General features: G+C 42.8%; 1 protein-coding gene across 2 annotated transcripts; it reads right to left on the reverse strand.

Moving 5' to 3' along the window:
• Positions 1-306: 306 nt before the first annotated feature.
• On the reverse strand, positions 307-9724 carry PRDX4 (peroxiredoxin 4). 2 transcript variants are annotated; one of them, XM_042810572.1, is made up of 8 exons: positions 9502-9668; positions 7371-7488; positions 6491-6607; positions 5798-5920; positions 4666-4796; positions 3130-3164; positions 2039-2085; positions 307-431 (listed from the first exon to the last, which is right to left on the reverse strand). In XM_042810572.1, the coding sequence occupies exons 1-8, from the start codon at positions 9644-9646 to the stop codon at positions 428-430; spliced, it is 720 nt and encodes a 239-aa protein (XP_042666506.1). In that variant the 5' UTR covers positions 9647-9668; the 3' UTR covers positions 307-427. The 2 variants fall into 2 exon arrangements, with proteins under 2 accessions (XP_042666506.1, XP_042666505.1); XM_042810571.1 differs by lacking the exon at positions 307-431 and having other exon boundaries at positions 2035-2085; positions 9502-9724.
• Positions 9725-11393: the final 1669 nt, after the last annotated feature.

The raw sequence follows: 11393 nt of genomic DNA on the forward strand, positions 1-11393 counted from the left end.
GCCCTTTCCACCTGACTATGGTTATACCACAACCAAATGCCTGTTCTGTAGTTCTAACAGCATGACTGAGCAAATGGTATTTGCAGAAATTAAGCTATCTAGCAGTAGCAAAACTTGTGAATCTAAGCCCAAGGTGCTAAGAAAAATGTGTTTTAGGAAAACCAAGCACCTAAACAAAACTTACAGGGTAAACATGTATTTCACAAGCATGCTCTGACAATATAGTATTTATACCTCTAACAGGTATTTAAGCTACCAGAGCTTTAGTTGTCTGCTGCAGATATATATCAGTCACACTCATGAAAGTTAAGAAAATTAACGAAATTTTATTGGCAAAAATCAAGTTGAACGTGACCTAAGTAATTAAATGGAAGTCAGCCTCAGTTTAGTTTATCAAAATACTTCAGTTTTCCAGCTGGATCTGGAATTATCTGCACAAGAAAGAAAATGAAAATGTTAGTCTAAAAACAAAACTATGCAAATGCAAAAACTTGTGAATCCAGAACAGTACAATACTTCAAAATATCATAGAATGGTTGATTGAAAGGGACCTTAAAGATTACTCAGATCAGAGCCCTGTGGTTTGGATAAGGACATTTTTCACTAGATCAGGTTGTCCAAAACCCCACGCAAAACCCCTGGTCATGAGTGCCTCCAAGGGATGGGACATTTCTGGGCACCCTCTTCCAGTGCCTCACCACCCTCTGAGTAAATTTCTTCTTAATGTCTAATCTAAATCTCCCCTCTTTGAGTTTAAAACCATTCCCCCTTGTCCTGTCACTACATCCTGTTGTAAGAAGCCTCTCCAGCTTTCCTCTAAGCCTTCTTTTGTACTGGAAGGCTACAATGAGGTTTCCCTGGAGCTTTCTCTTCTCCAGGCTGAACAAGCCTAGCTCCCTCAACCCATCTCTCTAGGAGACGTGCTCCAGCCTTCTGATCATCCTTGTGACCTCCTCTGGACTTGCTGTTGATACAGCCCAGGATATGTTGCCTTTTTGGGCTACAAATGCACAGTGCCAGTTCATGTTTTTCATCAACCAATAAGCCCCAAATCCTTCTCCTCAGGGCTGCTCTTAATCCATTCTCTGTCCAGACTGTATCTGTGCTTGGGATGGCCCACATGCAGAACCTTGCACTTGGCCTTGCTGAACTGCGTGAGGTTCACACGTGCCCAGCTCTCAAACCTATCAAGGTCCCTCTGGCTGGCAGCCCTCCCCTCCAGTATCATGACTGCACCATGCAGGTTGGTGTCATCAGCAAACTTGCAGAGGGTGCACTCAGTCCCATTGAGCCACTGACTGCAACTCTACAAGTGTGACCATCCGGGCAGTTTCTTATCCATCAAACCCATTTATCTCAATTTCAGAGACAAGGACGTTGTGTGAGACAGTATCAAATGCTCTGCATGAGCTCAGGTAGATGACATCAGCTTCTCTTCCCTTATCCACCAATACTGTAATCCCACCACAGGAAGCCAAATTTTTCAGGCATTGTTTACTCTTAGTGAAGCCATGCTGACTGTCACTAATCACCTCCTTGTTTTCCATGCATCTTATCACAGCTTCCAGGAAGATCTGCTTCATGATCTTGCTGGCCATAGAGGGGAGAGACTGACTGCTCTGTACTTCCCTGTCTTCCTTTTCCCTTCTTAAAGATGGGAGATATGTTTCCTCTTTTTCAGACAGCAGGTACTTTCACTGGACTGCCACGACATCTCAAATATGATGCATAGTGGCTTAGCAACTTTATCATCCAGTTCCTTTAGGACCTGCAGACGCATCTCATCAGGATGCAAAGCCAACCCACAATAACCGCTGGAGAGTAATTTATCATTTGACCTGATAATAGATTACTGTTCATCACTGAATATACTTAATGGGAGTAGCAAAACTAGTTAACTAATTGGGGAAGAGAGAGTGCAGCCTACCAATGGAAGCACTTTGGCAGTTGAAAGCAGATACCTTTATGCTCCTTACCCCAGAAGCAAGATATTTTAATAAATTAGTTTCTATAATCAAGTGCCTTAGAATTTACTTACAGTTCTTCCCTTGGCCACCACACTCTCATGGTTTCCTCTGGTTTGATCTAATTAAATCAAACACATTTACAAGGCATGGCTACATCTTCGAGAAAGTATCTGAGCTACCCTGCTATTTAAATTATCTGCATATTTTGCAGAGAGGAGAAAGACAACTGCTTATGTGGCAGCTTTAAAATAGTACTATTGGACCTATTCTCAGCATTTTGATAGGCTTTAGAAAATATGTTAATGTTGTATTATTTAGGTAACCTGTGGCTAGGGCAGGCAGAACTCTGCAGTGCCAGAATGTGTCTTTCCGTTAGACCAGCCAGCCCTCCTTCACCTTACAATTTTAAAATCCAGCTGCACCCACTGAGACTGTCCTCTGCTAGCTGCAAAGAGGTGACTCATAGACTGCAGTCATCAATGAAGATTTTCACATGCAGTAAAGAAACATTCCTCTGTTTTTATTATCAGTTAAAAATGCTCACTACTCTCCATATTTACAGGCTACTGGGACCCGCCTTCAGTTGAGACAGCTCTTAAGCAACAGTGCTCAGTCATCACCAAATGGTTGAAAAGAAAGCCACATTCTCAAATTAACCACAGCGATCTCATGTGACCTAAGCAGCTCAGTCCTCTAGTAAAAGCTTCATTATCCTGCTGAAGCTTGATCCAAGCCCAGAGAACACAAACAAGTTCAATGGGTGTTTATCTGAACCCCAGCTCTTCTGCTTATCTTAACACGTGGGTGAGTATCAACAAATGCACAAGAGCTTTTGTGTAGCAAAGCAGTGCTCTCTGCTGGAGATCTGATAGTGGCACACTGGCTCTACCAGATTCTAAAGCAGATTGTGAACTCGCATCCTTTTTCATGGCAGTGCCTAGGATCCACAGAACCAAGAATTTACATGGCCATATAACTGAGAAGACAGGACAGAATCAACTTAATCTTAACCTTTCAACTTCCACTCAAGCTTTAACTACAATAATGTGAACTGATTCCTATCATCTTCTTCAGAGTTGCAAAGATTCTGGATTTGACTTTAAAGGAAATTATCTTGGTGTTTCCTAATAGGATATGCATTTAAATATGAACAGTGACTTACTGTTTCACTGCCAGGTTTCCAACCAGCAGGGCAAACTGGAGGAAAAAGAAAAGAAAGACAAAGTTTGTACAAGTATTTTCACACATGCTTCCTTTTCTGAATTTCCTTCATGTTCTCTTCCCGAACTTGAAGTAGAACACCACTGAAGTGTCAGAAACAAGGATCTACAAACAACTGATATGCAGTCTTCTTTATACATGGGATGCTGTCAGTAACACAGTTCATAATTGGTACCACATAGCACTTCTGTTAACTGAAAACTGTCCCTCTCTGGGTGGATGCCTGCAGCTTGGTTTAATTCTCGTGCTGTTTTAGGCAAAGCATAGCATCTGAAAATGAACACCCGTTCTGTTTAAACACAGAAGTTTCATGATAAAGTTCAGGTGACTACACACCTATCTACCTTTCTTTAAAATGGAGCAGTGGGATGACAGCACATAGTTAACATGCAACGCGACTAAAAGCTCTGTGGCCATCTGAACAGATTATGTTCCAAATTGAAACTCTCATCTGTTGTCATGCTTCAGCCACTGTCATTATGCCTTACTACACTGCTTTAAGTGCTCTGTCAGATTAAATACATCCAATGCAATTCAGGAACTGCAAAGAACTTTTCCTCCTATTCTGTGCATCAGATTCAGTAGAAGCACTAGGGAGACTTTGTAACTAAGAAAGGGAGACAACTTCCTCACTCGGATACAAATATCCTAAGTGCCAGCATTTAGCTTTATGAATTCTGTGTAACAAAACATAATGATGATTTGTACCTTTGGATAAAGGTACATTTAAATACTAAAAAACAAACAAACAAACCCACAACTGAGTTGAAATGGAGGTTAAAGTGCTGAACACATACATTAGTAGTTAAATAAACATATTTAAACAGACACATTAACTTGAATATTTAAAAAACAACAACAACATGACAAGTTCATCGTATGCATGAACTGCAGTGAGGAAATATAGCCATACTTGAGACAAAGTTATAACAAGCCAGTGAAACATTATTTGTCAGTGGAAAATTATCACATAGTGCTTATAAAGAATACGGCAATGGCAGCATAACTTTCACAGCATAATTGTGTTTCTTGACAGTTATTTGTCACACATCATCCACAAATGACAGAGGACAAGGACTACCCGCATCTTCATTCTTTCAGGATATCAAAGCATACTGAAATATTTGCCCTGATTCTTCAGGACATTGTATTTTACACTGCTTTGTCCTTTTGACAGGTAGATAATGCCTCTATTCAGACCAGGGAATGCCTTAGAATCAGAATCGTTTTGAGTTGGAAGCTCACGTAGTCCAACTCCCCTGCCATGAACAGGGACACCTACAGCTACATGAGGTGCTCAGAGCCGTGTCCAGCCAGAGATTATTGTATCAGAACCATCAAACCACTTCATTCACTTTATAAGGCTAATCTCTAATGCTACTGAGTACTAAAAAAAAAAAAAAAACAAAAAAAAACTATAAATACAACTTCTGGTCTAAGTAAAACAATTTCAACATGAAAATATTTAAAAGAGCACCTTCTCCATGTTTGTCTGTGTACTGGAATGCCTGTACCAAACGCAGCGTTTCGTCCACTGATCTCCCCACAGGAAGGTCGTTCATGGTGATCTGTCGAAGGATTCTCTTATCGTCAATTATGAAAAGGCCTCTGTAACAAACAAGTTCTTTTTGTTTTGTTTCATTAAAAAAAAAAAAAATAATTGCCTCATTGTGTTCACATCCTATCTTACGTCTGCTGGATGGGGAGAAATTTTGTCTCTGCAGGCACTACATGATCCCTATTTCCTTAGGATACTACTAACCCACTGGTCTACCTGGGCTACGGGATGAGATGAGGGCAACTTAAAAACAAGGAAAATACACTTCTGTGCAAAACATACAAGTAAGCGATGGCAAGCCCAACCAGGAGATGATGCAGATGCTATGGTGTCAGGTGGATCCCAGAGGTTTACAAAAGACCTGCCTCCTGGGGCTGTTAGTTAGCAGTATTCTTGACTCCAGCTGAACTTGGAAGTCCCTGAGTAATAACAATTCAGGGGAATTCTCACCATGTGCTTGCCTTGCCCTCGCATCTGCTGGCTGTAACGCAGGGTTATCAACCATGCTCTCTGTTCTGACTCATTACAGCTTGTTTTTGTATGTTCTTATTTCAGCCCTGGGTATGAATTGTTAGGCAAAAAATGCTCTTGCTCTGCAACAGTGAAACATTTTGGTTTTGAGTAGTTTGTCAAAGGAGTATGCCAACATCTATGGGGGATTACTATGACCTCACTCAGACTGCTAAGTACTCATATGCTTTCAAGCAGTAAAGGGAGACTTCATATAAAAGTTCCTTAGCATATGTTACTTTTTTAAAGGATAAATAAGCAACAAGATGTGTTGTTAGAATATTTAAACTGTTTACATGAGAAGGTAAGACCTTTTGTATGCACATACTGCAGGATTGTTAACAAGCCATAAAGAAGAGCTCAGAGTGCTAGTAGTGTTAGATGAGATGTGCTATTTTGTACAAAAAAAATATGAGCCACTTCAATATTAATCTATAGAGCTCAATGGATAGCATAAAAAAGAAATGTCAGTGTATCTTTAGATATGAATTAGCAAGCAGCAGTTCATCAAGACAAAATGAACAGTAACCAAGTGGAATACCTAAGTGTGTGTCCTTGATCTTCCAGATATACACCATAGTCCTTGGAAATCTGGTGTGTTAAATCTGAAAGAAGTGGAATCTTCATTGGTCCGAGTCCTCCTTGTTTTCGAGGAGTATTAATCCTTTGAAAGTAATTAGATACAAATGCATTATTCATAATGATTTCTGTTCTTTACACAAAACTAGAAGCCAAAAGCCATTATAGTACTGACAGAAGAATTCAGTGCAAGTGACATTTTTTTTGTTTTGCACACCAGGAAAGTGAATGCTATCTCTGGTTCCAGCGACGTGTACAGTAGCTCTTCTGCAGTGTTTGGCCACATCGATTAACAGTGACCTCTTTCTTATCAGTCATATTTGCTTTATACTAACATACCTACAACTGAGAGAGCGTACCTCATTTTTATTCATTTTAGCATCTGTATCTCATTTTTAGTATTTGAAGAATTTTGGACTGGGATAGGGCACATTTCAAACAATGCACATCAACAAGCTTCAAAGATTAAGATACCTTCACACAAGAGAGTTAACACGTTTTATCACTGAAAAGCAATTCTAACATTTGTATCAATAACATCATACTGTTACACATTATGATATACCTACACAATCTATAAACCTGGGGACATGGTTCCTCAGCTCAGATGGACCCACAAATAACTATCAGCGAAAGACAAGGATAAGATACGTACCATGCTAAGTGAGTGAACTTGGAGTCCACAGAACATGCTACTACTTCGGTATTTATGACTCTGAATTCCTCAATTCTGTCACTGAAGGCGATTATTTCGGTTGGACATACAAATGTGCTAGGTAATTTTAAACAAAATAAAGTCATATTTTCATGATATGTTCAGTAAGTTCTCTGTTTAACATACCAATAAGCAGCCTCGTCAAAGCACTTACATTTTTACATAAAATAATGGAAAGTAGTGGCTATATCAGAAATTATTTCAGCTTCCACATATTTTTTTTCCTACTTCTTCAAGTATTTAGCAAAATGCTGCCTGCAAGTTTCACAGTCTGATCCTAGCTTGGTTCCAAATGCTTTATTACTGATAGTTATAAACCTACGGTTAGTTTGCAGTCTAGATAAAAATGTTTTTACAGTCTTTCTGAATATTAACTGGTTGCATTTAAGCACAATATGCCAAGTTTTTCACAAGATCATACTGGTAACTTCTTGTTCAATGGAAAACACTATCCCTCAGTGTCCTACATATACTCTGGAAAATACAAATGGGATGCTGCCCTCTGTTTGCAGCAGTGATGTACAGCATAATACAGAATGCTGAGGTTGCCCTACTGGGTACAAGAGACTGACGATTAATCTTTTAAATTAAAACACAAATCAGCAGACACACCTAGTACAACAAGCATCATGCTTTAGTTTTATCAGTGCACAATGATAATATAATATGATGGCAAAGAGAGTATTTTCTCCTACTGCTCTCTTTTTCTACCTCAAACCCTTCCCAAATAAAACAAAACAGAAATAAGAGAAAAATGAAGGAATTAGATGTTTTGTGTAGGTGATCTCAATGTTGCTTTGTCTACTCATGTCATACTTACAAGTCAAGAGGATAGAAGAAGAAGACAAGATATTTTCCTTCATAATCTGTTAGTTTCAGCTCTTTAAACTCTCCATTAATGACTGCTGTTCCTTCCCAGTAAGGCGCTGGCTTCGAGACTGAAATATGAAGGACATTCAAATTAAAGTCAGAGTACAAAGCACGTGTTCAAAGCAAGCTGCTCATTAGCTCATGTACAAGGACAACTGCTGTCCTTTTGCTTGAAAAACAACCTACTGCACACAGTCACAAAATCAACCTTTCTTACTACTTTGCAGAGGTCAAAGCAGCAGAGGTAACAGAACACTGAAGGAATCTGCATTTTAGTATGCATGGAAAGCAGCTGATGACAGAATCACAGAACTGCAGGGCTTTGCAAGGGACATCAAAAGGTCATAGAGTCCAACCTCCCCTAATGCAATCAATTTGTGCTTATGCATCAGCTTCTCAAATCACTGGTAATCAAGGCTGCACAAGCATTATCTCTTCATAGTTAACAAACTACAAGCCTACTATCAGTTCATAAGAGAACATCTGTTAGACTGAAGGAGAAACTGTTTTAGATTTCAGGAAATCACACTATCTATTTTGAATAATTGTTAGGAAAAAGAAGCTTAAGATGGTTCAAATTCATCCTTCAAGCATGAAAAACCATTTGCAATTCAAATTCATGTGAAAATACATACTACAGCATGTTCAGAAGCAAATGCCTAAAAATGGGGTATGTATTAGCCCAATTACAGCTCCTATGCAAACTGTAACTTGAAGACAGTTACGCTTTTTTGAACACATGAAATGTATTTACTATTCCTATTGAAAAGGATGAGCCTTGAATTTAAACATATTAAAAATTATTCTGACGGATACCATTTTTGTAACAATGTGAATTCTGAGACAAAGGGTAGAGCATGTCAGATATAAAAGGTAGAACCAGCTGATGTCAATACACCTGTGATGTCCAGGATGTTGACACACTGCCCCAGGAGATTATTATGCTGCTGAGAAAAATAAATAGAATCTTAATTACTATCCAGATGATGACTGTGCTGTTAAGCTTGTTTTCATAGAATGACCCACAGCTACAGAATTCAGCTGGTGAGGAGATGTAGCAGGGATTGCCCCAGACATAGGGCCTGTAACTGGGAACGGCCTCTGTCAGTTTCACCTTGTGTAAGCTGCAGGGATTCAGTAATGCAAGCAGAGAGAATCAGCAGCCACAACTGATGATTTCAGTCTACTTTTAAGAAATGCTCTTCCTCTTACGTCTTGTGTAGAATTATTTCTGATCAGATCTAAGCTCAGAACTTCTAATGCTTTTTTAATGCAGGTATGGGACTGTTCTCAAGAGAAAGCTGAGATTAATGCCCGAGTTACTCAGAGCTGTCCCAAAGCCTTCCAAATGCCACTCTTCACAAAAACAGCAATCCTAATCACCTCTCTTTGTAGGAAAGCACTGCCTCCAGCCAGCTTTCCTATCAGGAGGGGAGATGGAATATAAAATAAATAGGCTGTATTTTGGCCTGCTTTTAAACTCAGGCGTTTTTGTTTTTCCTTTCGAAATACTTGTCTTGAGACTCTGCAGAGTTGCATTACAAAGGGAGAAAAGCACAAACAATCCTCGCGCATCTGGACTGGTTGTCCATTCTCATTGCATCTGCCGAGGAACGTTTAAAATGGAAGCCGCAGGGGAACGACTGCACAGCGTGAGCTCTCCCAGCAAAGATCATTTCCAGTGGATCTCTGCGCTCTCTGCTCCACCAAAGGAGGCTCTCCCAGCCCACGTGCCGCTCCGAGAGCTCGCGGCTGCGGAATGACGGGCAGAAGCACGGAGTCAGGTGGCCTACCAAACCCCGCACCGACTGCGGGCACTCCAATCACCGCCCGCTTCGCTGCGGCAGGGTTGACGTGGAGCGACACGGGCAAAGCGAGCGAGCGAGGCGGCTTTTCGGTATTTCTAACGCAAACGAGAGCACAAAAGATTCCCCCTCCAGTCCCGTCCCGTCCCGCCCCGCGCCGAGCGCTCGTCCTGACGTGGCCGCGCCGCCGCCTCCCCAACCCCCGTCCCCATCCGCCCCCAGCTCCGCACCCCGCACCCGGAGCATCTCCTCTCCGCCCGTCCGCCCCGCACCTACTCTTGGCCTGGCTGAGGTGCAGCGAGTGGTCGGTGACGGGCACTCTGGCCGCCTCCCCGGGGTAGACCTGTCCCCCCGCGTAGTAGTGGCACTGCTCGTCCCCGCGCTGTCGCGGCGGCCGCGGCTCCTCCGCCTCCGCCCCCATCGCCCCGTGCAGCAGCAAGGCCAGAAGCAACGCGCGGCTCCCGACCCCCGCCCGCAGCCCCCGCCGAGCCGCCTCCATGGCCCGCCGAGAGAGTGCACGTCCCCGCCGCGCGGCGCGGAGGGGCGGTGGCTGGGAGGAGCTTGGCCGCCCTGCGGCGCGGGCAGGGCTCCGGCATGGCCTCACGGCGCCGCGCCGCCAGGGGGAGCGGCTCCGGCCCGAAGTAGCGGCTGCTTGAGTCCCGGGGAGAGCGGGACGTCTTGTGCTTCCCTGGACGGAAAGAGGAGTGGTATTTGTGGAAGGAGAGCGTGCGTGCGGTGCGTGATTGCGGAAGGGAGCTGTACCGCTGTGTCACGTTTCCCATCTGATAGTTCTCATCTGTGGCAATGTGGGCATTTCATCGTGTGCGGTTTTACCAGTCTGTACTGGCTTGGAGCTTTTGTGTTCTGCACTAATAGATGTAGTCAGTTTAGAACAACATGCTGGTTTTTGGTTCAAATTCCTGAGTAGGTGCCGCGTTTGCAGCAGTTCATGGCAGATTCATGGATGAGTGCTGTGACCAACTGTAGGGAGCCTGCTTTAGTTGGGGGTGGACTTGGTGATCCTCAAAGGTCCCTGCTAACCCCTATGATCCTATAGGTCTATAATTCCAGGCTGCCCAGTGCAGTGAGCACGGCACCAAGCTGCTGGAGTCCAGGGAGCATTTGGACAGCACTCTCAGGCATAGGGTTTGGATTTTGGGTGGTACTGTGTGGAACCAGGAGCTGGACTCAGTGATCCTTGTGGGTCTCTTCCAACTTGGGGTGTTCTATGGCTCCATGACAAGCAGTAGGTCACAGCAGCACAGTGTCTGGCTGCCCTGGGCTATGCTGAGCCTTCAGTGTGCTATGATTCAAGTGGGTCAGTTAGATTGTAACTGGGGCCCTTGGAAATGAAGGTGTGAGAGAGCTGAAGCTATGCCTCCTCCAAAGTGGGGACATCAGTAACCTTTTGCTCTCGGAGCACCATGGATGCCATCCCCTGGAGAAATTGGCAGTTCAGGATCTTGCAGGGGAACATCTGCATCGCATCCCATCTCTACCTATGGTAGACATCCCTCCAGAATGGTGCATAGGTTTGGTGGATAGGTTTGATGTTCCCTCACCCTGTATTTTCGCAGTGAGTTGGTGGTGTCAGCATCTGATGATATCTCCTAAAATGTTGGAAGCAGGATAAAATCTGATCTTCAGTTTAATGCTGCTATTTAAGTTTCGCTTTCCTCCTCTATCAAGAACAAGTCATTAAAGGGAATATGGACAAAACCCATTTGCTCATGCAAAGTGTTAGGCACTCTGGCCCCAGTGATAAAAAGCACTTAAAGAGTCTTTGTACTCCCATCCATCTTGAGTTCAGGTGCACCTTATAGTTAATGTTGCTAAAATATGGTGATTGATAGAGTACTGTCTTATATGATCCAGCTCTAGTAGTACTGAATTTAACACCACGTTTTCCTAAATCTCCCTGCTTGTGAGGAAGGACATCTATGGCCTCCACACATGCTCAGAAAGTTATTTTAATTGTGCTACTCTTCTCGTTTTGCTGGTGTTTTGAACCATAAGAAAGAGTGGTCATTGGAAGAATAGTCATAAAATAAGGTGGAAAAAAACGGAGAGGTTGAAGGGTATACACTTTGCTTAGTGTTAACATCCCACAGTCAATAAAACTTCCCAAATACCAATAAATGAGAGAGAAAACCAGTAAAAATAATGCT

The sequence above is a fragment of the Centrocercus urophasianus genome, unplaced genomic scaffold (genome assembly GCF_019232065.1).
Source record: "Centrocercus urophasianus isolate 14NV4802_14NV808 unplaced genomic scaffold, USGS_Curo_1.0 seq_12, whole genome shotgun sequence".
Lineage (NCBI taxonomy): Eukaryota > Metazoa > Chordata > Aves > Galliformes > Phasianidae > Centrocercus > Centrocercus urophasianus.

What these genes read in the sequence shown, in the direction of transcription:
- PRDX4 (XM_042810571.1), bottom strand. Translation starts at nt 9,724, where the DNA reads ATGGAGGCGGCTCGGCGGGGGCTGCGGGCGGGGGTCGGGAGCCGCGCG. An exon ending in AAGTTCACTCACTTAGCATG is followed by an intron (nt 5,921 to 6,490) that starts GTACGTATCTTA and finishes TTACTTTCAAAG; the next exon opens with GATTAATACTCCTCGAAAAC. An exon ending in CACAGACAAACATGGAGAAG is followed by an intron (nt 3,165 to 4,665) that starts GTGCTCTTTTAA and finishes TTTTTCCTCCAG; the next exon opens with TTTGCCCTGCTGGTTGGAAA.